The 25519-nt window shown below is 47.4% G+C and overlaps 2 protein-coding genes across 3 annotated transcripts in view; one reads left to right on the top strand and one right to left on the bottom strand.

Moving 5' to 3' along the window:
* The first annotated feature begins 48 nt into the window (after positions 1-48).
* Positions 49-21367, top strand: LOC124469888 (cadherin-10-like). Of its 2 annotated transcripts, none has more exons than XM_047023389.1 (7): positions 49-161; positions 6066-6360; positions 10027-10146; positions 11430-11597; positions 13746-13933; positions 15154-15407; positions 16836-17000. In XM_047023389.1, exons 1-7 carry the CDS (start codon positions 99-101, stop codon positions 16993-16995), a joined length of 1248 nt encoding a protein of 415 aa, XP_046879345.1. In that variant the 5' UTR covers positions 49-98; the 3' UTR covers positions 16996-17000. The 2 variants fall into 2 exon arrangements, with proteins under 2 accessions (XP_046879345.1, XP_046879343.1); XM_047023387.1 differs by lacking the exons at positions 49-161; positions 6066-6360; positions 10027-10146; positions 11430-11597 and adding exons at positions 17316-17437; positions 17718-17835; positions 18135-18386; positions 18994-21367 and having other exon boundaries at positions 13518-13933; positions 16836-16972.
* A 631-nt stretch (positions 21368-21998) lies between these two features.
* Positions 21999-25519, bottom strand: part of drosha (drosha ribonuclease III) — a 64012-nt gene continuing 60491 nt past the window's right edge. Inside the window, 1 exon segment of the mRNA XM_047023386.1 lies at positions 21999-22908. Coding sequence (XP_046879342.1) covers positions 22769-22908 — 140 coding nt within the window. The 3' untranslated portion in view covers positions 21999-22768.

Consider the following 25519-nt stretch of genomic DNA (forward strand, 5'->3'; position numbering starts at 1 on the left):
CTACAGGGGGGCGGCGGGGGGTGGCGGCGGCGGCAGAAGGGGGGCTGATGGGAGAGGACGCCAACGGAACGCCGCTGAGAAGGTCCAAACGTGGGTGGATGTGGAACCAGTTTTTCCTGCTGGAGGAGTACACTGGGACGGACATGCAGTACGTCGGCAAGGTACCCTGATACACACACACACACACACACACACACACCCTCTCACTCTGGTCGCCTTGTTCTCCCTCACGTTCCCAGGGGAATGCTCAACCACTGCCAGTGTGGGTCCGCCCGTTCCTCTTTTGTTCTGTTCAGGTTCAGTCGTTTATTCAGAGGAAGGCCATGGAAACTGGTGTTGAATGACATGCATGCTCACAGCTGCACACCAACTTGTTCCAGTTTGTGGCGGTCAATATCATTCACACCAACCCACCAGCCCTTTGAGAGCAATGTAGTTGAAGGTACTTCTTTTGATCATACAGAGATTCTCTTGGCACATTCTTTTGGAGGTTATATGTTGGGTTGATACAATTGATATTCTTGGTCGGTTATACTCAAGTGCAACAGACATACACTTTTTTCCCCCCATCAGTGCTTTCACAGGCTTAGTGGAAAGTGCACTTGTATTTTAGTTTACTGTACACTACTGAAGATTGTGTGGTTGAGTGCTCAACCTATGTCCATTCCAGTTACATTTCAGTCTCCTGAAATGTTGTTTGTGCCCTGCTATGGAGCCAAACCTGCCCTGCTCTGAGCTGAATAATTTGTCAGCCAAAATGAAAACACAACGTCGACCTAGATAACATTGAGAGACTACAACGACGAATATCAAATAAGCCACAACTTTACATGCAGGGGAGTGGCAGTCAAAGATGTCTGTTTTTTTTGTTTTTTTGCGCGGCGTAATTGAGGAGATTGCGATTAATTTGCCAGTCCAAGGTCAGGACGAGCGCGGTTGGAAGAAAGAGCGTTTTGTGCGAGCGCATGAATGGGGGGTGGGGGGGCGGGCAGGCAGGCAGGCGGGCGGGGCGGGGGGGCACGATGCTTTGCATTCGCGTAGTGAGTCCACTGAGGGATATAGTCATCCAACCCAAATGAGATTCCCTAAGGTTTCGTGTCCTAGAGAGCCCTGACTTTCAGCCGGGGGTCTAAAAGGATTACAACACTTGTTTACGTAAAAGAACAAAAACAAGAAAAGCCAAAGAAAGGAAGATTAAGAAGAAAAAAAGAAGAAAGAAGATCACAAGTCACTTTTTTTCTGAGCACAATCAAACCACTCCATCGGAGGGGACGCGTTGACTGATGTGGCGTTTGTCCTTCGAGCATATAAAAAAACTAATGGAGAACTATGGATTATCAGAGCGTGGTATGCTCTCACTCAAAGGAGCCCTTTGGGCTGAGGGCCATCGCCTAAGAGCCCTTTCCTGTTGAAGACGCCATTAAGGCGACGCCAGCGGAATGCCACACACTTAATCACGGCTCTAGGACCGATTGTGTTCTTCCCCCGAGCACATGCAGCTGGGTTCTTCTATCTGTTGTCAACTCTCCAGCCAGTTGTCTTCTACATTACAGGCCCTCTTATCAGATTACAATTACGTTCTTAATTGCTTGATAGAGTACAAGCGATGAATTTATGCCCAAAGGGAATTAATGGCTTTTGAGTAAAAGCACATGGCAAAACAATAAATAAAGGAAACCCGAACAAGTAACGACATCTGTATCCTCAGGTGTAGATCTTTATCCCACAATGCACTTCACAACGAACTCGGAAAGAAAAACAAGGACACAAAAGCCACCACTTGTGTTATTGAGGGTGACACTATTCCACCGAGCAAAGCTCCTGACTGAACAATAAAGGTTTGTTAGCGAAGTAAAGAATGAATCGGAAACAAAACAATGGCAGGTTATTATAAACAAGAGAGCATTGTTCTTCACACTCGGTAAAAGACAAGAATGATGAAACCGCTTTTAAACTACAAGATGGTTATTTGCTGAACTCAATCTCCCAGCACCTCCTCTAGACGATGGCTTTATCGAGTTCCGCTAACAAAACAAAATTGCAAACCTCCTTCCCGAAACATGAGAAACGAAAGGAGAAAAGGAAGTTGTGCCAGGGCACACATTAAACATAGATGCGCGTAGCTGTGGCTGGTGGCTAATCTGGGCGTGTTGGCCGGCGATTTCTCTTGGAGAGGAGGGGAATCAGGCTCTCACTCTCATTAGCAGGCGAGCTGCAGAGAAGCCTCTGAGGTCCCTTGCTGTCACCAGGGGGAACGGTCTGTTTGTTTATTTCATTCTTTTTTTCTCACTCCCGCTTTACCAAAGGGCACATTTCCAGTGAAAACGGTTAATGGCCTGTGGTTGAGGAGTATTTGTGCTGCACTATCATATCTCATAAAGTATTTACAGGCCCTGATAGGCCCCAATGGTTCAAGGCCTTGTTGGTAGAATCCTCCCCAGTTTAGCAATCTCCCAGCAAGCTAACAAACTACTCTCTCTCTCTCTCTCTCTCTCTCTCTCTCTCTCTCTCTCTCTCTCTCTCTCTCTCTCTCTCTCTCTCTCTCTCTCTCTCTCTCTCTCTCTCTCTCTCTCTCTCTCTCGATCTCTCTCTCTCTCTCTCTCGATCTCTCTTTCTTTCTCTCTGTCTCTCTCTCTCTCCATCTCTCTCTCTCTCCATCTCTCTCTCTCAGTCCCTCTCGGTCCCACTCGGTCCCTCTCTCCCTCTCTCTTTTTCTGTCTCACTGTGCCCCTTCTCTCCCCTCTCTGGCCTCCAGTAATAGGCTGAAAATCAGGACAGGAGGAAAGAAAGCAGCAAATGAACACAGACATAATGTGCTCCCGAGTCCCTGTGACTCAGTGGCTGAAACACACACACGCGCGCACACACACAGATCTGTAGGGAGGGTTCAGAACCTCAGAGGACCGCGAGGGGTGAGAGAGGAGGAGGGGCTGGTGATGCGGGGGAAGGGGGAGCGGGTGGGGGGGCTCTCTGTCTCTTTTCATGCTCCCCATTGCCAGCTGCTCACCTTGGCACAGACGCAAGGAGTTTGCAATATGGGCATGGCAGGGGGAGGGGGGTGGTGAGGGGGGGGGGGGGTAGAGGGTGGTTGTAGCACGGCGCCTTGTATCCGTGCCATGGCAACGGCTAGCATGGTCTCCGACAGCGACCCAGAGCACACATTTGCCACGTTATGTTGATTAGGTGATAAGAATGTCTGTGTGTGTGTGTGTGTGGAGGCAGACGGGAAGTGTGTGTGTGTGTGGGGGGGGGGCTCAATTATCTTCTCGTCTCCTCAGTGGTCGGAGCGTAGGACACGAGAGGGAGGGGGGTGATGAGGTCACACGGTGACAAGGCTGGCAAACAGCTGTCGGACAACATTACAGGGAAGGGAAAGAGATGTCTGAAGAAGATACACCCAGATTTCTTAGACACATCCGGCTTGCTGCCGGCTATCATTTACCACTTTAAAAGTCCTCTGGCTGAATGGGTGTAATTGTATTCTCATTATCACTATTTTTTTTAATCAGTCAAGTTATATTTAAATTAAGGGGCACCTATATTTGACTGCAAATAGAATACAAATTGGGGAAAGTCATGGTAATTAAAAGATAACATGTTTGAATAAATCTGAGGAAAAACACCACAAAAGGTATTATGCTTGGTCCTCAACAGAGGTGACATGTAACCCAGAGGTCCCGAATGCATCATATTATCACAACTTTACGTAACACCAAACAGTAATACATCTCAAAACCAGTGCCAGCTCTACCATCTGGTCACAGGAGCAGGCCAGGATTGAGAGGTTAGACCCAGAGGGCTAAAAGGCTAACCAGCTACTTGCCCTGAGGTCCTTTGTGAAAATATATTTTCCAAACCCTCTTTAGTACTTCCTCCCAAGCTGTGTGGAGCTCAAATGGCGGCCAGATATGTTCTGCCAAAGCCATTTGTGGCACTTGACATTGATTTATCTCTGAAACAAAACAAAAGGATTCTCTCATTATGTATAGTAGTAGGTCTGTATTTCGATCGATTGAGTGTGGTTACCGACCCTGTAGCCTTTTCAAGATATTAACTTGCTGTCTGGAGGCTCTGCTGTAGTTACACAAGTGAACAAATGTCTCCCAACACTCATGGTTTTAGCAAAGGCCCTCCATTGTCTCATTACAATTTTGGTATTGGAGAGGACAGGGAGAGAAGGCCAGCTATTGATATCCCCCTGGGCTTCTTGGTGGCCATACTGAAGGCCCCCACCCTCCCTCCACCTCCCCACCCTCCCTCCACCTCCCCACCCTCCCTCCACCTCCCCACCCCCTTCCCTCAGTGACAGGTTCATTGTATTTTCAATAAAAATTGATCAGGGGCCCATTGTGAATGCACGTTGGGCTTCCAGATTGATTTCTGGGAGGAGTTTTTTTCCCTCCTAATTTGAGTAGCCGGGCGGGCAGTAAATTCCCATTGAGAGCAGAGGTGGGCAACTGGAGGAGGACGGGGTCACAAACCTCGAGAGCCGCCCATGGTTTGTACTCGAGTTCCGCTGCGCAATACCCTTCAGAGAGCCTCTCCTCCACACCTTGGGGGGGCCCTCTTTGTCCATACGAATGAGAGTTCCCGACGTCTGTCGGCCAAGCACAAGCAACTGGACAGGCGCTGGCGTGTGGGGGGAGGTATCTGGGTGCACACTGCGCTAAACCGGAGACAGGCTAATGATGTTCCAGAACATGATTTTCAATCAACTGTCTCATCTCTGAACGGTGTACAGTACAGTGCAGTATTCCTTGCACCGGTAGTACAGCGCCGAGTCTTGCAGGTAATGAGAAGTGACAGTTACTGCTAGTGTTGCTCAGAGTGATACGATCATGTACAATATACTAAGTCATTGTGTCTCTATGGCTTTGTCTCAGTACAGCAGGATAAATGAATAAGGCCTCTCAGCACCTGCTAAGAAAACCCTTTTAATATGTGATGGAGAGAGACAGCGAGAGAGCGAGAGAGAGAACGAGAGAGAGAGAGACAGCGAGAGAGAGAGAGAGAGAGAGAGAGAGAGAGAGAGAGAGAGCACTAGTCACTACACAACACTAGAGAGAAACTTTACAGAGCACTCCCACATGACTGGTACAGATGCAAACTATGCCTTTATCTGGACCAGCCCCAGGAACAAGCCTTCCGCACGCCCTCGCACTGACTCAGATATTTCACTTACACAAACACACACGCATCTCTAGACGATACCCCCCTAAACATACAAACACACACACACATGGCCACTATGACAATAGTCCAGTTAATCTAAAATCTGCATATTATTTCTCCTTGTGGATATGCCAACATTTATTTCTTTGTCTGGAGATAGGCCATCACATAGTTTTGTCTACAAATACATTTATTCTCCTGCCCTTTAAATTCATGTGCAATTATCATCATGTTTCTGTTGCCTGGGTTATCAAAGGCAAGGGTGAGGGGAGGAAAAAAAACTAAAGAGACAGACTGGACAAGATTTTGATGTGTTCCCTGAGACAAATATGTTGAGGGGATTTGGAGACAGCATTAAAATGTCAGCACAAGCTAAGCTGCTGTTCATGCAGAAAGAGAGAGGACAAAAACACACTGAGAGGGAGAGAGCAAATGGCAGAGATTGGAGAGAGCCCCATTATGGACTGGACCTTAATGTCTGCCTAGCAGGAAGGGGATTCAGATCGTCAGGGTGTTTGGCCGTGCGGAGCTTGAGCACGTAGGCTACTGACTTGGTCTTCATGACCAGGTGACAACTAACTACAAAGGAAGTAATCTCTGTCTGTCTGTGGCTCGATTCTGTCGAGAACTGGGCATTATATGAAGTAGAAAATTGTATGAAGTAGAAAATTGGCATTTACCATTTGCATTTATCACTTATGTCCAAGACATGAAAATACATTTGTGAAATTTATTTTTTAAGCTTCATTGTGTGGTGCCTCAGACTGGTGGAATAATTGAAAATCACACATTCATGGAAGATGCAGAAATAGTATGTATTGAGGTCACAGCTCTGCTGTGAATGTAATTTTGATTTCCTTCTCCCATCCGCTTCTCTTCCCATGATCCTCTAGCTCCACTCTGACGGCGACCGAGGAGACGGGAGCGTGCGCTACGTCCTGACCGGCGAGGGGGCGGGGAGTCTGTTCAAGATTGACGAGAACTCAGGGGACATCCATGCCACCAAGAGGTTAGACCGGGAGGAGAAAGGGTACTATTCGCTCCGCGCCAAGGCCGTCAACAGGTTCACCAATGAAGCGCTGGAGGGCGAGTCTGAGTTTATCATCAAGATCCACGACATCAACGACAACGAGCCCAAGTTCACAAAGGACCTTTACACTGCCAGCGTGCCAGAGATGTCCAACATAGGTATGTATGGGGCAGAATAGGAGCTATAATAATGCACACTTCAACCATAGACACGTTAGGAACCCGTTGACACCATAGACATACTACTGGACACCACTCAATCGCATATTCTTTCTTGGCACAGATTACAATTTGCCTTGTGGTACACTAAAATCACATCAATAGAGATTCTGAACTAAACTACTTAGACTTCTGTTGAAGGTGTGTAGTGTGTTGCTGCCGTAGGGGCTGTTGTTTTGTCTTATTTTTGCGTTGTGTAAAATGAGATTATTTGTCTAACATATTTCATACACATTGGAAATTCAAAATGCTTTACAGAGGCACAATTTAAATCATTTAAAAGAAACGGAAATACAAACTGCTCAAAAATAAATTGATTCATAAATCAACATCAGAAAGCACTGCAGTTGCGTACTTTGTTGGTCAATGGCATGGGAGAACAGGTATGTTTCTATCTAGACTGAACATGGCAACAGTGGGGGAGTGTCTGATTGTGTCTGGGAGCTGGTTCCAGCAGCAGGGGAGGCAAAGTAGCTCAAAGTTGCTTTGCTCTGTGTGACCTAGTTAGTGGCACAGCTAGTTGGCCCAACCGATGATCCAAGCATGATGATCTGCTTGATATGTATCATAGAAACACGTCTGAAAGGTATTTTGGTCCTGAGCCCAGGAGTCATTTGTACACGAGAAGTACTTACAATTTGATTCTGTAACGAACTGGAAGCCAGGGTAGGACTCTTAAGGACTGGAGATATGGACTCAGTTTTGTTGGTTTTAGTAGGAATACTAGCAGCTGCATTTGCATGAGCTGCAACTGCTTTTGGGAAGGCCTGTCAGGGGGCCAATGCAACAATGCAATAATCCATCTGGTTTCAAATGAATAAAGGCGTGGATGAGTTTATCATCTTGTTGGGAAAGGAACCCCCTTACTCATCTCTAGGTGACTGAACAAGCCCCCCACCCACCCCATGTGTGTAAATAACTCTGTGGTGGATGTGGCTGATGCATCTTTCTCAGTTGTGTTGGTACCACACCCTAAACCCAAGAAAAGGGGAGCCATGTGTGTGCTTGCTTCCTGGGAAGGCTGCCACATCCTTTTCAAATGGCAGCTCTAGTGCAGTCTCCATTCTCCTGACACACCCTTCGGTTGAACAGGTCCATATGTGCAGAATAAGATAGAAATGCTGGAAATGCCACCCAATTTCACCAGAATACATAAACACTAAGGTTAACAGGTTTAAAATAACAAAGTGCTTTTCAACTTTTGTTGATGGACCGGCACAGCATATATTTACTTTTCATTCAGACAATACAAAAAAAACACAGTTATGACCAGCTCCACACACACAAAAATAAAACAACAGCCGAGAAGTTATCGACACAACTTCAAACTATACAATGTCAAAAAACAACCCAACCACAGAGCAGAAACGTAACATGGAAGCCTTTATGTTGCACCAGAGTCCGTACATACAGTTTCTCACAGCCCTTTGACTAAACTAGAATACCAAAGCTTGGTACTTTAAGACTCCTGAGCCTTCCACAAAGTTACCCGGATAAGGAGATCTTGATTGGGTCAAATCTTTTGTCATAAATCCTACTACCCACAAAGACTTAGAACCATTAACAGATGCGGCCTACGTTTACTGTTGATGTATTCTACACTTGTATTTGCCATGGAGAGCAGGCTCAGGGGAGCTTACAGAGGAAACAGGACAGAGATGTTACAGAACGCCCATCAGTCCGGATCAATGGGGCTTTATCAATCATAATAATGAAGTCCACTCGATGGAAGAGGAGATTGACTAATTAAATGAGACAGATTACAGGGCGAGCAGTGTTTTGTTACCATGCAAAATAGGTGAATCACTCCAGTAATTATGTTTGGAGTGTATTACTGAGGGATTCTGTGATTTGAGATAATCTTTTAAATACACCATTTTGTTAATGCACATTTGCACGTTCGCAGGCCAGTTTTAGACGTACTGTTGTTTTTCAGTCTGGAAATGATACAGGCTGTACTGCAGTCTGATGGAACCCAGTCATATAAAAAAATGGTCTTTCCCCAAGGAATTCTTGGTGAGGGACTTATTATCATGTCCTTCTAACAAAAGGCAATGTATTATGTATAAATATCACGGTTGACATCATCAACTGTGACCGCCAAGCGTTCTCCCCTGACCTCCAGCTTGGTAGTGAGAGATGCGGGTCTTACTGCACAGCCACATGACCACCATGCCACTGAGCAGGCATACCCCCCACGGAGAAACAGACCTGCACTCATCCACCTCAGCAGGGGTGCCCATGGCAACCACCAGGGAGGTGTAATGTCAGTGCTTGACGGAGCACGTGTACATGTGACTGCCTCTAAATGTCAACCCCTTAAATGTGACCCAAACTCCCCTTCTGTGTTGTCTCACCTTGTTCACTTAAAACAGTGACAGAGTGGGCCGTTTTTTCTTTTCTTTGTTCTTTTTTCACTGAGGGCTCAGCCCTAAAATGTGTTTTCCATGGTGTCCCCAAAAGACATAAGCTTGATAAACAATGTGATGATGGTGTGTAGCAGTTTTTTGGTAATATCTGTCGAATCAGAAAAGCCTCTTTATGGCTTATACCCAGGTTAAAATGGTAGTGCTCAAGGTTGATTGAACTCCAAGATATTCTCCTCAACTGTCACTCCCACAAGAGAGCACAATACACAGTGTCCCTCCCCAAATGACAAGGGCAACTGCTTTTGAATATTGCTCCACAAAACTCTCCATAAATGTAACCTTATAAATTGTCTGCAGCGTCAGTCTACATAAAACACAGTTTATGCTTTTACTATGACACGTGACCAGTGAAACAAAGGATGTTTCAAAACCAATGATTAGTTAGTGGCTGAATTGGGTAGATTTTTGGATTACAATTTGTTTTCTCCTCAGACCAAAGATGTAAATCTGAAGAACTATCAACTTTGCTATGTAAGCTATAATAATATTGTATCCCAAATCACCTCAGATCATTTTCATTCCCCCATTAAACTTGTGTGATAGGAACTTGCTTCTCCCTTGGAGAGATCTACATTGACTTCGAATTAGCGAGGTATCACCAAGTTATTATTCTGTTGGATTGCACAATTGCTATATTTATACCCATTTGCCATTAAATATTTCTACTCAATTAATTTTCTTATGCATTTAATGAGGCAGGACTGGGCCCCGTGAGGCGTCATTGAGAGGTAGCACTTGGCTAACACTTTCCCCTTTGTTCTGTAGAAACTGTGCTTTCAGTCCCTGCGATAAAGAAAATGGATCACAATCGTTGTCTTGCATCAGATATTAGCCTTGTTAGACTCGGCAGACCTTCGGATACACTAATGGGTTTCTCTGGGGCTCTGTTGGAGAAGGAGGAGTGGCGCCACTACTGCGATTCTGTGATATAGATAGAAAAATACATCAGTCTTCAGGACTTGTTATTGATTTGTCTGGTGATCCATCATGCGAAGCGTCCCTGTAAAAGCTCCTGCTTGAGATAAGGTCATTATCGAGAATGATTCACACATTCACAAGCCACGGCGACACCACGAAAGAAAGTGCTTTTACTCACCAAGCTGACCACCTCTGGGAGCCGTGGACCTGCATCCCGCTCCAGCTCTTCCTGATCCCATGTCACATGACCTCTCCTCAGGTACCGTGGTGATGCAGGTGACGGCCAACGACGCTGACGATGCCACCTATGGAAACAGTGCCAGGGTGGTGTACAGCATCCTGCAGGGTCAGCCGTACTTCTCAGTGGAGCCTGAGACAGGTAACCTCTCACAAGACCCTTCCCTCTCCCGCCCACACACACACAGTCACACACACACACACACATCCTCGCAGGCAGTGAAGAGAAGACGATAGACTGATTGCTGAGTCACCACTCTACTCTAGCTGTAGTCTAAACCTACAATCCGGCCACTGCTGCTATTTTTAATCATGTGTAATGTGTCCTTTGGAATCCATCCCGATGCTGTGTTTTGCTTAAACAAAAGGGGAAATGGCGAGCCGAAAAAAAGGCCATGTGCAGATTAGTGCACAGCTTAGCTGTAATATGGTTTATCCCAGATGTGGCATGTCAGCTGGCATCACCCCACCCTTAAAAAAAAAGAGACATGCCTGGACATGAAATTATACAGGATTTTCCCATGTCTGTCTGCTATATAGACAGTATGTGGGCGCTCACAGGAGCGTTTGCGATTTGAAGACGGTATGAAACACGAAATGGAGGTGAAAGAGAGGGAGCGCAACACAGGGAGACATCAGGCACACTGCACACGTTTCCCTCTGCCCTTTTCTCCTCCTCCTCCCTCTGTAGGAGAGTGTGCCTGTCCTTCAGTTAGGGATTTAGCTTTGTTTAGGAAATAATACTGCATCCTTCTGGGCTCCTGTCACTTTGGAAGAGATGAAAAGAGAGGATGATTAAGTGTCTTTTGTCCCGTATCCTTTGCTCTGCCTCCACTGTTTTTCGATGATGTATGTCCTCCGTGGAGAAACAGAGAAGGGAACTCTGAACTACTGTCAATGTGTTGTCTCTTTGGTGTGTTTTTCCCTCTCTATTTCCTCCCACTCCCTCTCTACCTTTTCATATTCATATTTCACTGGAAAAGACAGTAGGATAAAGTACTGTAAGTCTATTCGCGGCAGCGTGGTGGAGTGCACGCGCAGAGACAAAAGTCATGGCAGGCGTCGACGGAAGATGCGACGCCGCCTGTCACCTAATACGCAGTCAATTACGGCTTCTGTCAGATCAAGCGTGTCACGCTGAAAGTTGGGGGGATTTTGAAAACGCTGGGAAAGAGCTCGAGCATCTCTTCAAAGTGCTCCCCCCCTCCCCTCCCCACACACACACACGCGTGCGCACAAACACCCAAATGAAAGAAAAGTGCTTGTGTTTAAACCACAACACTCTTGGGTATTTGGTGATGCTCTGAGGCTTCGGTTGAATGGAACACGGCGCCTCGTCAACTCTTCTTCTTTTTTCTTCCATCTCTACGCTTCCCATACCATACTCACAAACTAACGAGTCTGATTGCGTGTGGTTTTGCTCAGGTGTGATCAGGACAGCCCTCCCGAACATGGATAGAGAGGTGAAGGAGAACTACCAGGTGGTGATCCAGGCCAAGGACATGGCTGGACAGATGGGTGGGCTCTCAGGGACCACCACAGTCAGCATCACCCTTTCAGATGTCAACGACAACCCCCCGCGCTTCTCCAAGAGTGAGTGTGGCACCCTGTTCCACACCCACACGTCAAGTACAGGGGACTCTCGAACACACACACACACGCACACATACTTTTATACACACACACAAACCCCTGTAAACACATTTTTGCTCTATTTCTCGCTCACACGCACACCCACATGGAAACCTCTTTAAACACATTTCACATTTCTCTCTATCTCTTTCTCACTCACACACACACACCACACACACACTCTCTCTCTCTCTCTCTTTCCCTCTCTGAAGCTAAACCTAGTCTCAGTTGTTGCCAATCAGCCATCCTCCATCTGGTGTCAATTTCAAAATCAGTCTGGATTATTACAGTGCGCCGCTGGCCGGGTACTGGGCATTGTGCGACGGAGGCGCCCTCTTGAAGCCAACAAATAATTAAATGTCGAGCCATATGACGGAGCGAAGGGTCCTGCAAAGTGCATCAGATCACACTGTAATCCTTAAGAATGAAGAGAGTCCTCTATTTCTCTCTCTCTTTCTCTCTCTCTCTCTCTGGGTTTTATCTCTGCCTCTCTTTCTCGCTCCCGCTCGCTCGCACGCTCTCGAGACACGGTGACCTCTTTGAAAATCGCAGTTTCTCGTCTTCCCTCATTATGGCTAATCTCTATGCGGTTCTGTTACAGTTCTTTGTGTTCTCTTTGTCTCCCTCACCCTCGTTTTCAATCAACTTTTCTTTGCTCATCCACTGCCTTCTTTCTAGGATCTTGCACATCGTGTCCCTCCCAAACCCTCTTCCTCGCTCGGTTTTCCCCTCTCCCTGTCTGTCCTCACCCTGTCTTTCCTGTCCCTGTCATTCCTCTCTCATGGTTGCGAATTGCAAAGACAGCTAAAGCAGATTGACAGATCACTGGTATCATTTTGTTCCCCACACAATAACAACAGTGTGTGTGTGTGTTTGTTTGAGTCAAAGTGTGTGTGTGTGTGCGTGCACGTCAGTGCTCGTGTGGCTTGCGTGTTCATGTGTGTGTGTGTGTGTGTGTGTCTGTATGTTTTTCAGCCGCGGTTAAATTGACGGCGCGAGCCAAAACAGGTTTTTCCGCATGGCACGATGCACGCGAGCGTAGAAACCCTTCCTCCATTCATCACCCTCTCGAGCAGGGAGACAAGCACTGTCATCTCACCTCTAAGGATCGACACGGAGGAGGAGAGACGGAGAGAGAAAGAGATGGAGAGAGAGACAGGGTGAAGGAGAGGAAAGGGGGTAGACAGAGAAAAAGGAAGATGGATTTGAAGGAGAGAATGGGTGGTTGGGTGGTTGTGTGCGTGTGTGCGTGTGTGCGTGCGCGTGTGGGGGAGAGGGCGGCAGACGGATGGAGGGTGAGGAGAAGAGGAGAAGACAGAGAGACAGAGTGAGAGCAGAGAGGATATTGTAATGGGACACCCAGAAGAGGCAGAGTGTCAGGCAGCGATATCATTGTTGTCTGCCAGAATGATGGCTCTTCCTCTCCACCCGATGCTAAATACCTGTTAGCCCCAGAATCCTGCTTACCACGTGACACGTGCCTCTGTCTCTGCATGTGTGAACGAGAGTGGTTGTCTATAAGTCAGTGTGTGTGTGTGTGTGGGTGCCTGGTTGTGAACGCATTTATACATGCGTGAGTGTGCATGTCTGAGTGTGTGTGCGTGTGTGTCTGTGTGTCGGTGTGTATGCGTTCGCATCACCGAGACCTGCCGAGTCAGGCATTGCCAAAACACTGTCAGCATGTTTTATTGGGGTGTCAGTGCCGTTTGTCTGGGCAGGTCGTGTGTATATCACGTCCACAAGCCCCACAGCCCAGCTATTTATTTTAGCATAGCAGATACAGTGGGCTGCCCAGAATGACAGGCAACCATCAATTTATCTGGCCCAAACAAGGAAATCATTTACCCCCCCCTACCCCCTGCCAGAAATTGGAGAAAAAAAAAACTGAACAACCGACGCCTTCACAAAACAAATTGCATACAATTTACGCCGCCTTTGCTTGATGCCGGTTTTAACTTGGTCTGACTTTAAAAGCTGCCGTCGCACAACGTCAAGTGATGTTTCCGAAAGAGAGATTTGCACGTCGACATTTGGGGATGCGGTGTTCTTCCCATGTCAATGACAATGTGCATTTTTGTTGTGGTGTGATCGTGTGCCTCGGGGACCCAGGTGTGTATGAGTTCAGAGCCCCGGAGTCTCTGGATCCCGGCTCTGTCGTGGGGGTGATCCAAGCCGTGGACGCTGACATCGGGGAAAACGCCGCCATGGACTACCGCATCAGCAGCAGCGATGGGGCGGGCATGTTCGACATCCACACCAACAGGAGCACGCAGGAGGGTGTCATCACCCTCCGGAAGGTCAGAACCCCCCCCCGATATGCAGCAATCATCAATAACAACCATTACAACAGGCTCACAGACAAAAGCATTTCATCACAGAGTTTCAAGCCTCATGTCAAGTGTGTAAACAGAACTCCCCAAACGCCTCTTAAGCCTATGAGATTAAAAAAGTATTTTATTCCTTGATTTATGAATCAATAAAAATGATTTAAAACACATCTACAAATCCCCTTATCTGACATATTCAGTAACATCGAATCAGGATTCATACAATAACATAAACCTTGTTATATTCACTTTCAACTACTCACCTTATTGGACAGTAGGTTTCCAGAGAGAAGATGTACGGAGAGTATTGATGGCCAGTATAGATTTGGGAGGGAAGTGTGGTTCCGATGTGTGTTGTGATGTATTCAACGAGAATCTGACAGTTGCTTTATCAAGCACCCTCTCGCCGGCTCACGATCGATCACTTCCAGCTCCCATCATTGAATGGAGGAAGATATAATTGCCTTTGCAGCTATAACAGTTCTGTTTTGAGTGTGCTCTGTGTGTGTGTGTGTGTGTACAGAGCATGGTATACATCTGGGGGTCTCTAATTAAAAGCGCTTGTCTAATGAAAGGGCACACCATTCCCCCATGTACTCCGGTCACACAGCAACGCTCAGTAACACACGCGTGTGTTGCCAATGCCTAACGTCTGGCGTAACGCATGTTACAGCAAAATCAATGAGTCGTATCAAGTTATTTTCAATGGCACCATTGATTTATTTGATGGGTATGGGGTTTCATGCTGTCAGGCGCTGTCTGAGAGCGCAACAATCTGGTACACTAGGTCGAGAACACAAACACACGCACATCTCTCCTTACAGTGAAGGCCTGCAGCCAGTTTTCTTGCTACGACACATGCACTCCCCTGCAACCCCATCCGATCCTCCTGCCCAGAGTGTCCTCTCTTAGTGAGGCAGGCGGGGTGAGAAGGGAAGGACATGGTGGCTACTGTGCTTCCCATACCCTGACCCTTAAACTTGAACCCTTTTGGGAGAGAAAGGGAGAGTTGTGTGACACCGTTTATGTAACGTCCTTTTAAACTAGGGTCACAGTGTCTACAAAAGACACATAGTACGCCCTGTTTGTACTGATGAAAGGTCATGATGTTGTGTGTATGGAGACTGTATTCAGGGAATGTGTGTGTGTATGTGAGGGTCAACCTTCTACCTTCTACGTCTCCTCCTCAGCCTCTGGACTTTGAGAAGAAGAGGACATACAGCATGAGGGTGGAGGTGGAGAACGTCTACCTGAACCCCCGCTTCCACACCATGGGCCCCTTCAGGGACGAGGTCGCCGTCAAGCTGTTCGTGGAGGACGTGGATGAGCCGCCCGTTTTCGAGCGAGCCAGCTACGTCGTGGAGGTGAAGGAGGACGCGCCCGCCGGCGTCGCCATCGGCTCAGTGAGCGCCGCAGACCCCGACGGCAGCCGCAGTCCTGTCAGGTAGGCCTGCTCACATGACCAAGTCCTGTCAGGTAGGCCTGCTCACATGACCAAGTCCTGTCAGGTAGGCCTGCTCACATGACCAAGTCCTGTCAGGTAGGCCTGTTCACATGACCAAGTCCTGTCAGGTAGGCTGGCTCACAAGTGAGAGTAAGCCGTCATAGCCTGAACACAACGCAAAGGCAGTTAGTGAGTACACAGGGACACGCACTTTTTTTTTTTACGTTAATGATAACTCCCCACCCCCACATGATGTTGGAGACAAGTTTTATATCAATTCTTTTTTCTTTTTTTTTAATTAATAAAGGCGCTGGCAGGTTTATACTCTTTTGAGGACCTTTCCATTTTTTAGATCTTAGGTCGCCCCATGAGAATTCTCAAGGTTGAACTTCCAGTATTTTTTTTATCACGGGTGTCAAGTTCGATATCATTCTCTTTTATCACCCATCATTGGGAGGAATCTTCCCTGTGGCATTCGGGAAAGGCCAGGAGATGCAGGGGAGAGCACAGAAGAGTGGACCAGGGAGGAAAGGAGAGGGGGGAAGAAGATGGAAGGAGAGGAAAAAATGGGCAGAGTCAGGGAGAGAGAGCGAGAGCAAGCGAGAGAGGAGGGACAGTGAAAAAGGCATCTTCATCAGAGTGGACAGGCTGTTATACTCCCAGCTCCCCGTCCCTCTCCAATCCAGGACGTCCTGTAACCACACAGAAGCAGGCAGGTCTGAAGCCGGCCTGCTGAGAACAGCACTCAGGGATCCCCTGTTGGAAAGAGTGTTGTAAACACACACACACACACCACTTTATCACCTCTACCATTAATCAGGGGAGGGGCCAGAGCTAGCCGACTGAATTATTGAGAATATTAGAAAAGCAATTAGCAACCCCAGTCGTGCAACGCGGGGGGTTTTTCCCAAGTTTAGACTTCCCGTCGGAGGCGTGTGGTGGGTGTCGCGATGGAGACGCTGATAAGCAGTCGGGGGGAGGGGTGAGGAGGAGATGAACACGATGCTGACGGTAAGAGACCAAGCACCTTGGTTGGTGCACCCATTCAGGGGTTACCCTTCCTCCCACACCCCTCCCACACCCCTCCTCTGACGTCAGGCCAACCCATGAATCACTCTGATGCATCGCCCCCGTCTGGGGAAGGCAGGAAAACAGTACCGCTGGACAGCGTGTTGTGTGCCTCTTAGTGTGTTTGCGTGAAGGAGACCGAGGGCAAGTCAGTGAGTACCTCCACACCAGGGCACAGACTGTTGCGTCTATTTTGAGCCTACCTTAGACCTTAGAGAGGTAGCGCAGATCTATGACACCCGCTTGGTTTGGAATCTATATGCAAGATGATATATCGCCCTATTTCTGTATCAAACTGGTGTGTCAGTGGGATACTCATAATGATCATTTGTGTGGGTGTGTGTGTCTGTGTGTGTCCAGGTACTCCATCGACCGGCGCACAGACATGGACCGGGTGTTTAACGTGCACTCAGGCAATGGCTCCGTGTTCACGTTGAAAAGTCTGGACCGGGAGGAGAACGCCTGGCACAACATCTCCATTGTGGCCACCGAGTTTAGTAAGCAGCTAGGAACATTCTAGAGCTTCACCTGAATCAATGAACTACAGCACAGCAGTAGGTGTGGTTTCGCTGTGGGATTTAAACATACTGACAGTTTTCTTTTTCTCCAGCTTAGTAGAAGAGATAAGTGTCTCTTTTTCAAAGGAGATGAGTGTATTCAGTGAATGAGCAGCTCTTGGAAAGTAGTTCTAGGTCGAGTTGGTGGCCATTGTGTGAACAAATGCCAACCGACTCAGTGGCATTGTGTTATGAAGGCAAACGGCATTCAGGCCTCTGCATGTTATTGATGATCAGCTTTGTCCTACGATAACATCAAGTCACTGATGTTTGTGTTCCCCAGACAACCCTCGGCAGGTGAGCCGCGTGCCGGTGTACATCAGAGTGCTTGATGTCAACGACAATGCGCCAGCATTCGAGAGCCTGTACGATGCATTTGTGTGCGAAAATGCCAAGGCCAACCAGGTTAGTGTACCTTTCATCTGTAGTCTTCTGTTTTAAGCTCCTACTTTTGCTCGCGCTGAAGCTTGAATAACATTTTAGGATTAAAAATATATATATACAAAACGTTACACATTAAACCCACACTTTTTATATTCATTTAGTTTACAGACTGCTTCCAGGGCTACAGCCCATTGGCAAAAATGCAGCTCTTGGCCTTTAATTCCCTGTTATTTCTCAGGCTCCGTCCATAAAGAACCTCCCAGTTAAGCTGTGTAAGCTGCTTGTTGCTCTTGTGTGACAGGTGATCCAGACAGTGAGTGCCACAGACCCTGATGAGCCCATAGGGGGACACCGCTTCTTCTTCAGTCTAGCCCAAGAGGTTTCTGGGAAAGCCAACTTCTCAGTCCGTGACAACAAAGGTGAGCTAGATGCCTGCTTCAACGAGCCGGACTGGAGCGTGAACAAAAAACGAACGAGCGCACAAGCATCTTACGAGCTTGTATCAGCTACACTTTACAGCTCCACGAGGCCAAACAGTTCATCACAGCTTAATTGTTTGAGTATGATTACAATCAGTAGGTGTGACGTTTTGCTCTGGGTCGTTTTTTGGGTTCCATCAAATATTTACAGAACGTCGCACAGCACCAGAGCAAACGCGCGCGTAAGCACACAAGTCAAAGACGACTGACGTGGGTTTCCGTCCGCCTCCCTCTTGCAGATAACTCGGCCTCTATCCTGACGCGCAGGAGCAGCTACAGCAGCCTGCAGCAGACCACCTACCTGGTGCCCGTGGTGATCTCGGACGGAGACTTCCCCATGCAGAGCAGCACCAACACGCTGACGGTGCGCGTGTGCACCTGCGACCGCGAGGGCAACATGAAGCTGTGCAACGCAGAGGCTCTGACGGGGAGGGCGGGGCTTAGCACCGGCGCCCTGGTCGCCATCCTGCTCTGTGTCATCATCCTGCTCAGTGAGTACATGCAGAAATTATTGATTTACCGACCGACCAACCAACCCTGCTGAATGAGGAGTTCATTGGAGTTTAGAATGGCAGTACATGACTGATTTGATTCATTTGAATGACCAAAATATGACTTGACATATGGACCACTGATTCGTATGGTCACTGACTAATTGACCGACTGACCAAGAGGCTGAATAAACGAATGAATACATGAATGAATCTCTGTAAACACATAATGTTCATGGAAGGGCAAAACGAAGGGTACATCTTATGTGCCTTGTATCTTATAGTTTATAGCCTTCTTGCCATGCACAGGGCTGTGCATCTCCTCCTCCAGCCCCATGCTGGACTTGGGTGCTAGAATTTTCACTTTCACTGATGTGGCTGGAAATGATATGGACCTGTTTTAGTCTGCTACTTCCCCACGTCACTCGGTATAGCCACGCCACTCCCACACACTCTAGCTTCCAGAACAAAAGGATAAAAGGCTGAACAGAAAGAAAAAAAAAGAAGAAAACCCCACAAACTGTCTATTTTTGCCTTATTCTTTAGTGATTGTTGTGCTGTTCCAAGCACACTCATATCTGTCGTCTCTCTCGCTCTGTTCCCGTAGTGATCGTGGTGCTGTTTGCCTCCCTGAAGAGGCAGAGGAAGAAGGAGCCTCTGATCATCTCCAAAGAGGACGTGAGAGACAACGTCGTCAGCTACAACGATGAAGGGGGCGGAGAGGAGGACACTCAGGCCTTCGACATCGGCACGCTGCGCAACCCGGAGGCCATCGAGGACAGCAAGCAGCGGCGAGACATCGTCCCCGAGGCTTTCTACCCCGCCGTCCGCAGGCCCGTCCTCCCGCCGCCGGCGCAGCGGGACAACGGCGACGTCCGGGACTTCATCAACCAGAGGCTCCAGGACAACGACACCGACCCCACGGCACCGCCCTACGACTCCCTCGCCACTTACGCCTACGAGGGGAACGGCTCGGTGGCCGAATCGCTGAGCTCGCTGGAGTCGGTCACCACCGAGGGGGACCAGGACTACAACTACCTGAGCGAATGGGGGCCGCGCTTTAAGAAACTGGCCGACATGTACGGCGGGGAGGATAGTGATAGGGATTCCTAACGAGAAACCGGCGGGGAAAACAGGAAGGAGGAAATGTCAAACAAACACGACACAGATAAAACGGTGAGCCTGTGTGCCATGCACCAAGCAACGCTAAAGACAGGAGAGGACACAGATTTCGACGTGTTTGTCAAAGTGCTCTTTTTACCGTCGTCCATGGGGTATGGGCCGGCTTTCTGGTGGGGGGGGTGGGGGGTGGGGAGGGGGTCTCTCTGAGATGGAAGGAGGCGGGATTCTGTGTATATGGGTATCTGCAAGGCCCAAATATATCTATATATACAAAAATGTCTTTTTCAAAAGCTGCCTGTGCTGGAGGAAGAGCAAGCCGTTTGTGTGACCTGGCGGATAAGGCAGATCTGTATTTTTTCCGTGTTTCTGAGACTAAAATAAATGCTGCATATTGTGAGTTCTCTCTTAGCTTGTGTACGTACTGTAATACAAGACAATACGCTGTACAGTTTTTGTTTTTAGAGGATTCATGTCATCCATGAAACCCCGTTTTTCAAAGCACTGAAGGTGTCTCACCATTCTCACAAACTCATACTGAAGTACTGTAATGGTTGAGTCCATCTGAATCCGACAGACTCAATGAGATCATGAGATCAACACAAGGCAATGGTGCGAAAACACATTGCTTTATTCAAGAGTTCACTAAACCAAACACTCAGTCTCTGAATAAACATTGTAAGTATTCTATCTGTATGTACATTTTGTTTTCTTTCCTTTGCAAACATGTGACATGCACACTGTGTAAGTGTGAAATGCTCAGGCTTGGACGACTTGGAGTCTTATGGGGGGAAATAAACAAGATGGGAACTGCCTTGACCAATCAGGATCAGTCTGCTCCCTCTAACTCCCCTGAGTCCTCAGATCCTGGCCAATCAGGACCATACAAACTGAAATTAAAGGGTGTTTGTGACCTTTCATTTCTATGGAATAGGTGCCTCACTTGCAAGAGAATGTCAGGATATGTGGAGTTGTTGCATTTGTTTATAGAACAGCCACAATTCAAATGAAACAAAAGCAAACAAATGAACATGGATTTAGACCAAACGGTGAATGTTTAAAGCTGTTTGGGGAAACAAAAATGGCCAAAAGCATATTTTCTAATGTTTTCGTGCGTAGGCTACATGCTTCTTTTGATGTGAATGGGCTGATAAGCAGACAGATTGAAGTAGGGAGGGGGGCATTAGTACGGCAGCAGCATGCCAACAGGAAAAAAGGCAGGCTAAAACTAGCACTGCCCTATCTCTGGCAAAAGGTCAAGTGGAGAGGATGCTGACATTTAGCAGACATTAGAAACACTAATAAAAAACCATGTCATAATTGGCACTATGATATTATTTTTCCCTCTGCTGTGTTCTTCCAAATAATATAGGTCACACAACACATTTTTTGAACCAAAATGTCTAAAAAGGTTAGACAATCCTGGATTAAAAAATAAAATAAAAACACAGTTTGCTGAACAACATGCATAGGCACTAGTATCCTCAGTAACTCTGGGCAGGTGTTTAAACCTTAATATCTTTTTTTTATTGGCCGTTGAGCTCCCACTGAGAGTGGTTATTCCAGATTGTGACAAAATGTTGCTTCAATAAGCATTTACCATAGTGCAAAAACGCTTCACACCAACTGTTCTTCAGCCCGCGAGGTATATAGTCTGAACTGCTGCTCCTGACAGTATGACAGCAGATCACATTTAATGCAGTTCTTTTTTGTTCTCCTCCCTCAGTTTTGTGTACGTTAATACAGGGTGTCAGCATAATGTCATTACACATCCTTACGCCTGCTTCTTGCGCAGTCTGTTTTTGCCTTCCAGCGGTTCCACCACGCTTCGCTAAGGACAAAACAAAACAGCCATGTCGCTACATGTCGTAACAGACCAGTCTCTGCGCTAAAGGAAGGGGTGGGGTGGGGGGTTGTAGGCAAGGCAGCCTGCCATACACGGCTATACTGATGTCTTCTTTTTAAAGCTATGCTAGGTCTGTGGGTGTCAATGTAGAAACGGTTAGCCGCAAAGGCTTGACCTCTTGTAATATGTTGGTGACAATGTGAAGTCAACAGTCCAGTTTTGTCAATGTAGAACAATAACGAGAGGTCATGTGACGTAGTTTAAGGGGCCCTGAACTAATGGCCGTCCATCAATCTGCTTTGTACAACGTGATATTTTGTACTGAATATTTATATGACTCAACACGATTAAATATCTTTAAAATCATGACTCTTTGCTCTGTATTGTGTGTATGGGCGTTGACTTTATTCTGTAATTTGTGTATGTGTGTAGATTGTTTTATGGTGTGTGTGTGGGAAAAAAAATATGATTGTTGAGAGTTCATTCTCATTATAACAAGTAAGCATAAAGCATAAAAGCTACAGTTAGATACAATGAATGGAACACATTTATTACTGAAATATTAAGCTTTCAAGGTGACCCAATACTGATTTGTATATTTGAAATACTTTGAAACATTCCATTTAGTTTGGCAACTGCACTGTGTGATAACATTTGGCCCAGGTCTATGAGTGTGACGCACAATTTATATTCAGGGCAGAACAGTGGTTGGTTAACAAGCTGGATTTGGTTGCAACTGTATTTTAATTAGCACCAATCTATAATTAAGATCTATTCTGCAAATCGCATTGAAGGGGGGGCAAAAGTGTGATTTTTTTTGGTTTTGCGTTGTTTTTTATTGTTCCGGGAAGTGGCAGATGTGAGGCAGATGGTGGCATTTTACAGATATCATGTAATTGAATTATGTGAGGGCCTTTCCTCATCCCAGCTGCCATTCTGCTATATGTAGCCTCTAAAACGTAGGTAGGCTGCATCGGTGCAAATAACAGGCACCAGAACAAACTACATGACTGTAGATGGGTTGTCAAAGTTTCAGATGCCTTTATTATTCTTTTTAGAATTATCATCAGTATACTTGAGGTACAATTACAAAAACTTTAAAAACACTCACTAGCTCTGTTGTCCCTGACGCTAACCACGGTGTGTGGCGGCATTCTAGAGATGGTTAAAAAGAGTTATTCTGCTGGATTCATCCAAGTTCTTACTGAGTAACACCTACACGTAAAAGCAAATTCCCTAAATGTAAATGAGCGGGATAAAACCACTACGGCCTATGTGTGTCCTAGAGCAGGCCTCCGTATCTTCCTACCCAACTGTCTTGCGTTTGAATCCCGGGTTGGACCACACCATGGATCTGAAGATTGACCAAGAAGGTGCGAGCGACCAATGAGATTTCCGAGGCTGAAGGGGAGCCGTGTCACTTCCTGTAGTCAGCAGTGGCCACATCAGAGTCGCTTTCCTTCTCCTGCCGCTCGCGCTCGCGCCGCATCTCCTTCAGCTCCTGGCGGTATTTACGCTCGATGAAGCGCTTCTGATGAGCCATCTGCGGGAAGTTATCTGGTGGAGAGAGGCAGACCGAGAAGGAGGGAGAGAGAGAGAGAAGCGGACCGAGGAGAGGCGATAAAGAGAGAGAGGGAGTGGAAGAGATAGAGACATGGTCAGTATCTGATCAAGGAAAAAACGCTTGCTTTTCTTCCTAACGCGTGTTCATTGGCAGGATGTCACTCAGGCTAAACATGAGAGCCACGTGCAGGCGATGTCATCCCCCATTCACTCCCTCTGCCACTGTTTTCATTACAACAGTCAAATAACAAAAGATTATTAGACAGGCCTCACTAGGTGTCGGTTGCGACGGTAATGAGATCTGATAACATAATTAGAAGGGAACATATCTAAATTAGATGTGCAACAAGACGGGGAAAATATATATAAAAATGTCCAGTGAAATCTAAGAAGATGTTGCTCATATGTCTCAATTTGAAAGTATCATGCTTGATAGGCCTGGCTCCTTGGTGTCATATTATTAAAGTAACTAAATGAATGTGATTGCATAGATTAACCGCTTAGCAAATGAAAAAGTACTCAATGTCAAGGCTCTGTGATGCCCCGTTCTGTTTAGCTCAGGCCCAAGACAAACAGGACTATTAACTGCCAGTGTCTTCCAGCTGATTTGACAATGGGCTTCAGAGCAGGGGACCAAGAGTATTTACAGTTCCATGGCGAAAGACTGGGCACCCAGCATCCTCGTGGGTTTGGAACAAGGTCAAACTATGAGAACACCATGTTTGTCGCCAGACCGTTGGGTAACCAGGGTTTGATTCCCATTGAGTGTTGCCTACATGCAGCGTCCCTCATATTGCACAAAAAAAACGGCCATTGACAGAAGACAGGTAAATTGGTCCTCAACAGCTTAGCAGTGCTTGATAAGCCATTTGACGAGAAAACTACATATTGCAGTTAAAATATGGAAATCACTGGCATTTCCCTGGGACGGAATGACTTACGGATAAATACTAGTGAGGATGGAAATGGGGCGCTGTGACGAGGGGTCCATTTGCACTGTTTAACATGCAGCATCAACAGCATTTGCATGTGGGAGAATAAAGACCGTTCCGGAATGCACCAGCCTTTTCATTTATTCCCAGCATACATTTGGGCAGAGTGTGAGAACAGAGAGGTCTGTGTGTTGGGCATTGCAAAGACATATTGAGAATTCTCCACCGTCTGGCCCTTTTGGTGGGGGAAGAAAAGACAAAGAATGGAAAAAAAAATCTACTTGAAAGAAACAGAACATCCTGATTATAGTAGCATGGGGTCACTGGCTTAGCTCGTCTTGAGGTCTTTTTGTTGATCAACAATGCGCTAATTCCTTTCAAGGACGGGAGCGAGTGGTGGGTGAGGGCCTTGAGATTCCTTTCCGAGAAGGGCTACTTAGCCAGGGGCCTTGGCAGCGGCGGGTCCACTACACGGAGGAGGCGGTGCTGGGGGATTGGGCGCGTGTGAAGACGTGACCGCGAGGGCGCTCTGCTGTGTCCTCGGCAGCGCACCAGCCGCGGCTCGAAGCCTGGAACTCCTGCTGTTTGACGGTTCTGCGGCAGACATGCCTCAACCTCGTTTGTCCCATACACAGAGCCTGCCAACAAGCCGACACTATATGTGTATGTACCTTTGTTGACGAGGGGGAGTCACAGCTCCCCCCCCCCCACCCCCCTAGCTGAGCTGCACCACAGAGTAAACAAAGCATCCGATTGGGCGGATATCCCCCCCCCTACTGTACTGTACTTTGCCTCTATCCACTCTGAGGCTTTTATCCAGAGATTAAGGAGGGGGGTTTAGAGACAGCTGAGGAGAGAGATCCAGTCTCTTTCCAGCTGCAAGCCAGATAGAAAGCAATCTTGGCCTTGTTCGGGAGACGGCGCATTGTTTGGAAAACAAATGGCTGGGGGGGAGGGGATTGAGAGAGAAAGAGAGGGAGAGGAGAAAAAGGGATGATGCAGACCTAGACAAATATGACAGCGGTGCAAGAGAGAGACGAGTGAGAGAGAGGAAGAAGTGAGCTAACTGGAAAAAAGTATCTCCGCCTATAAAATGGTTGACTCGTTGCTCTGCATATTTCATGCCAGCTCAACCTTACAGGGTATAGGAGGGGCAGTGGGGGCCGGGAGCACTCCTCCGTCCTCGCCCACGTCTTCTCAGCGTACCTGGTTCACCATTTGTTTGTGTATGTTTGGGCTCCAGTCAAGGCTTTGGTGAACATTTCACTCCAAACTTGACTGCCTATCAAAACGAGAAGGGTGGTGGCGGAGGGGAGTGGAGGGAGGGAGGGCGGAGGAGGAGGAGGGGCGGGGAGGAAAGGAAGGGGGGTGAGTGCGTGTGATGACATGGAATGATGAAATTAAAGTCAGTGGAGCCACCAGCGGATCTGCTACAGGTGGCCAGACACCAAACACTGGGGGCCCCGCCAGTTCCCTTTAATGAGCCCCGAGCTGTCTGAGTGAACCCAACTCTGCCTCTCCTCCCCATCTCCTGTCTTCCACGCTGCCTCTCTCCTCCTGTCCGGCACAAAGTGGTGCACCAGAATCCCCCCCCAGCCCCCCCTCCGCTTCACACAGAGTTCCGTTCCTTTCAGCGGACCGCACTGACCACCCAAGAGGGACTTCAATTAATC

Source organism: Hypomesus transpacificus, chromosome 8 (assembly GCF_021917145.1).
Source record: "Hypomesus transpacificus isolate Combined female chromosome 8, fHypTra1, whole genome shotgun sequence".
Classification (NCBI taxonomy): Eukaryota; Metazoa; Chordata; class Actinopteri; order Osmeriformes; family Osmeridae; genus Hypomesus; species Hypomesus transpacificus.

Bases quoted from the DNA above. Each gene is read 5' to 3' on its own strand.
- LOC124469888 (XM_047023387.1), top strand. From the start codon at position 13,634: ATGTTTCCGAAAGAGAGATTTGCACGTCGACATTTGGGGATGCGGTGT. The intron at 15,408-16,835 runs GTAGGCCTGCTC...GTGTGTGTCCAG, and splicing joins GGCAGCCGCAGTCCTGTCAG to GTACTCCATCGACCGGCGCA. The intron at 16,973-17,315 runs GTAAGCAGCTAG...TGTGTTCCCCAG, and splicing joins CATTGTGGCCACCGAGTTTA to ACAACCCTCGGCAGGTGAGC.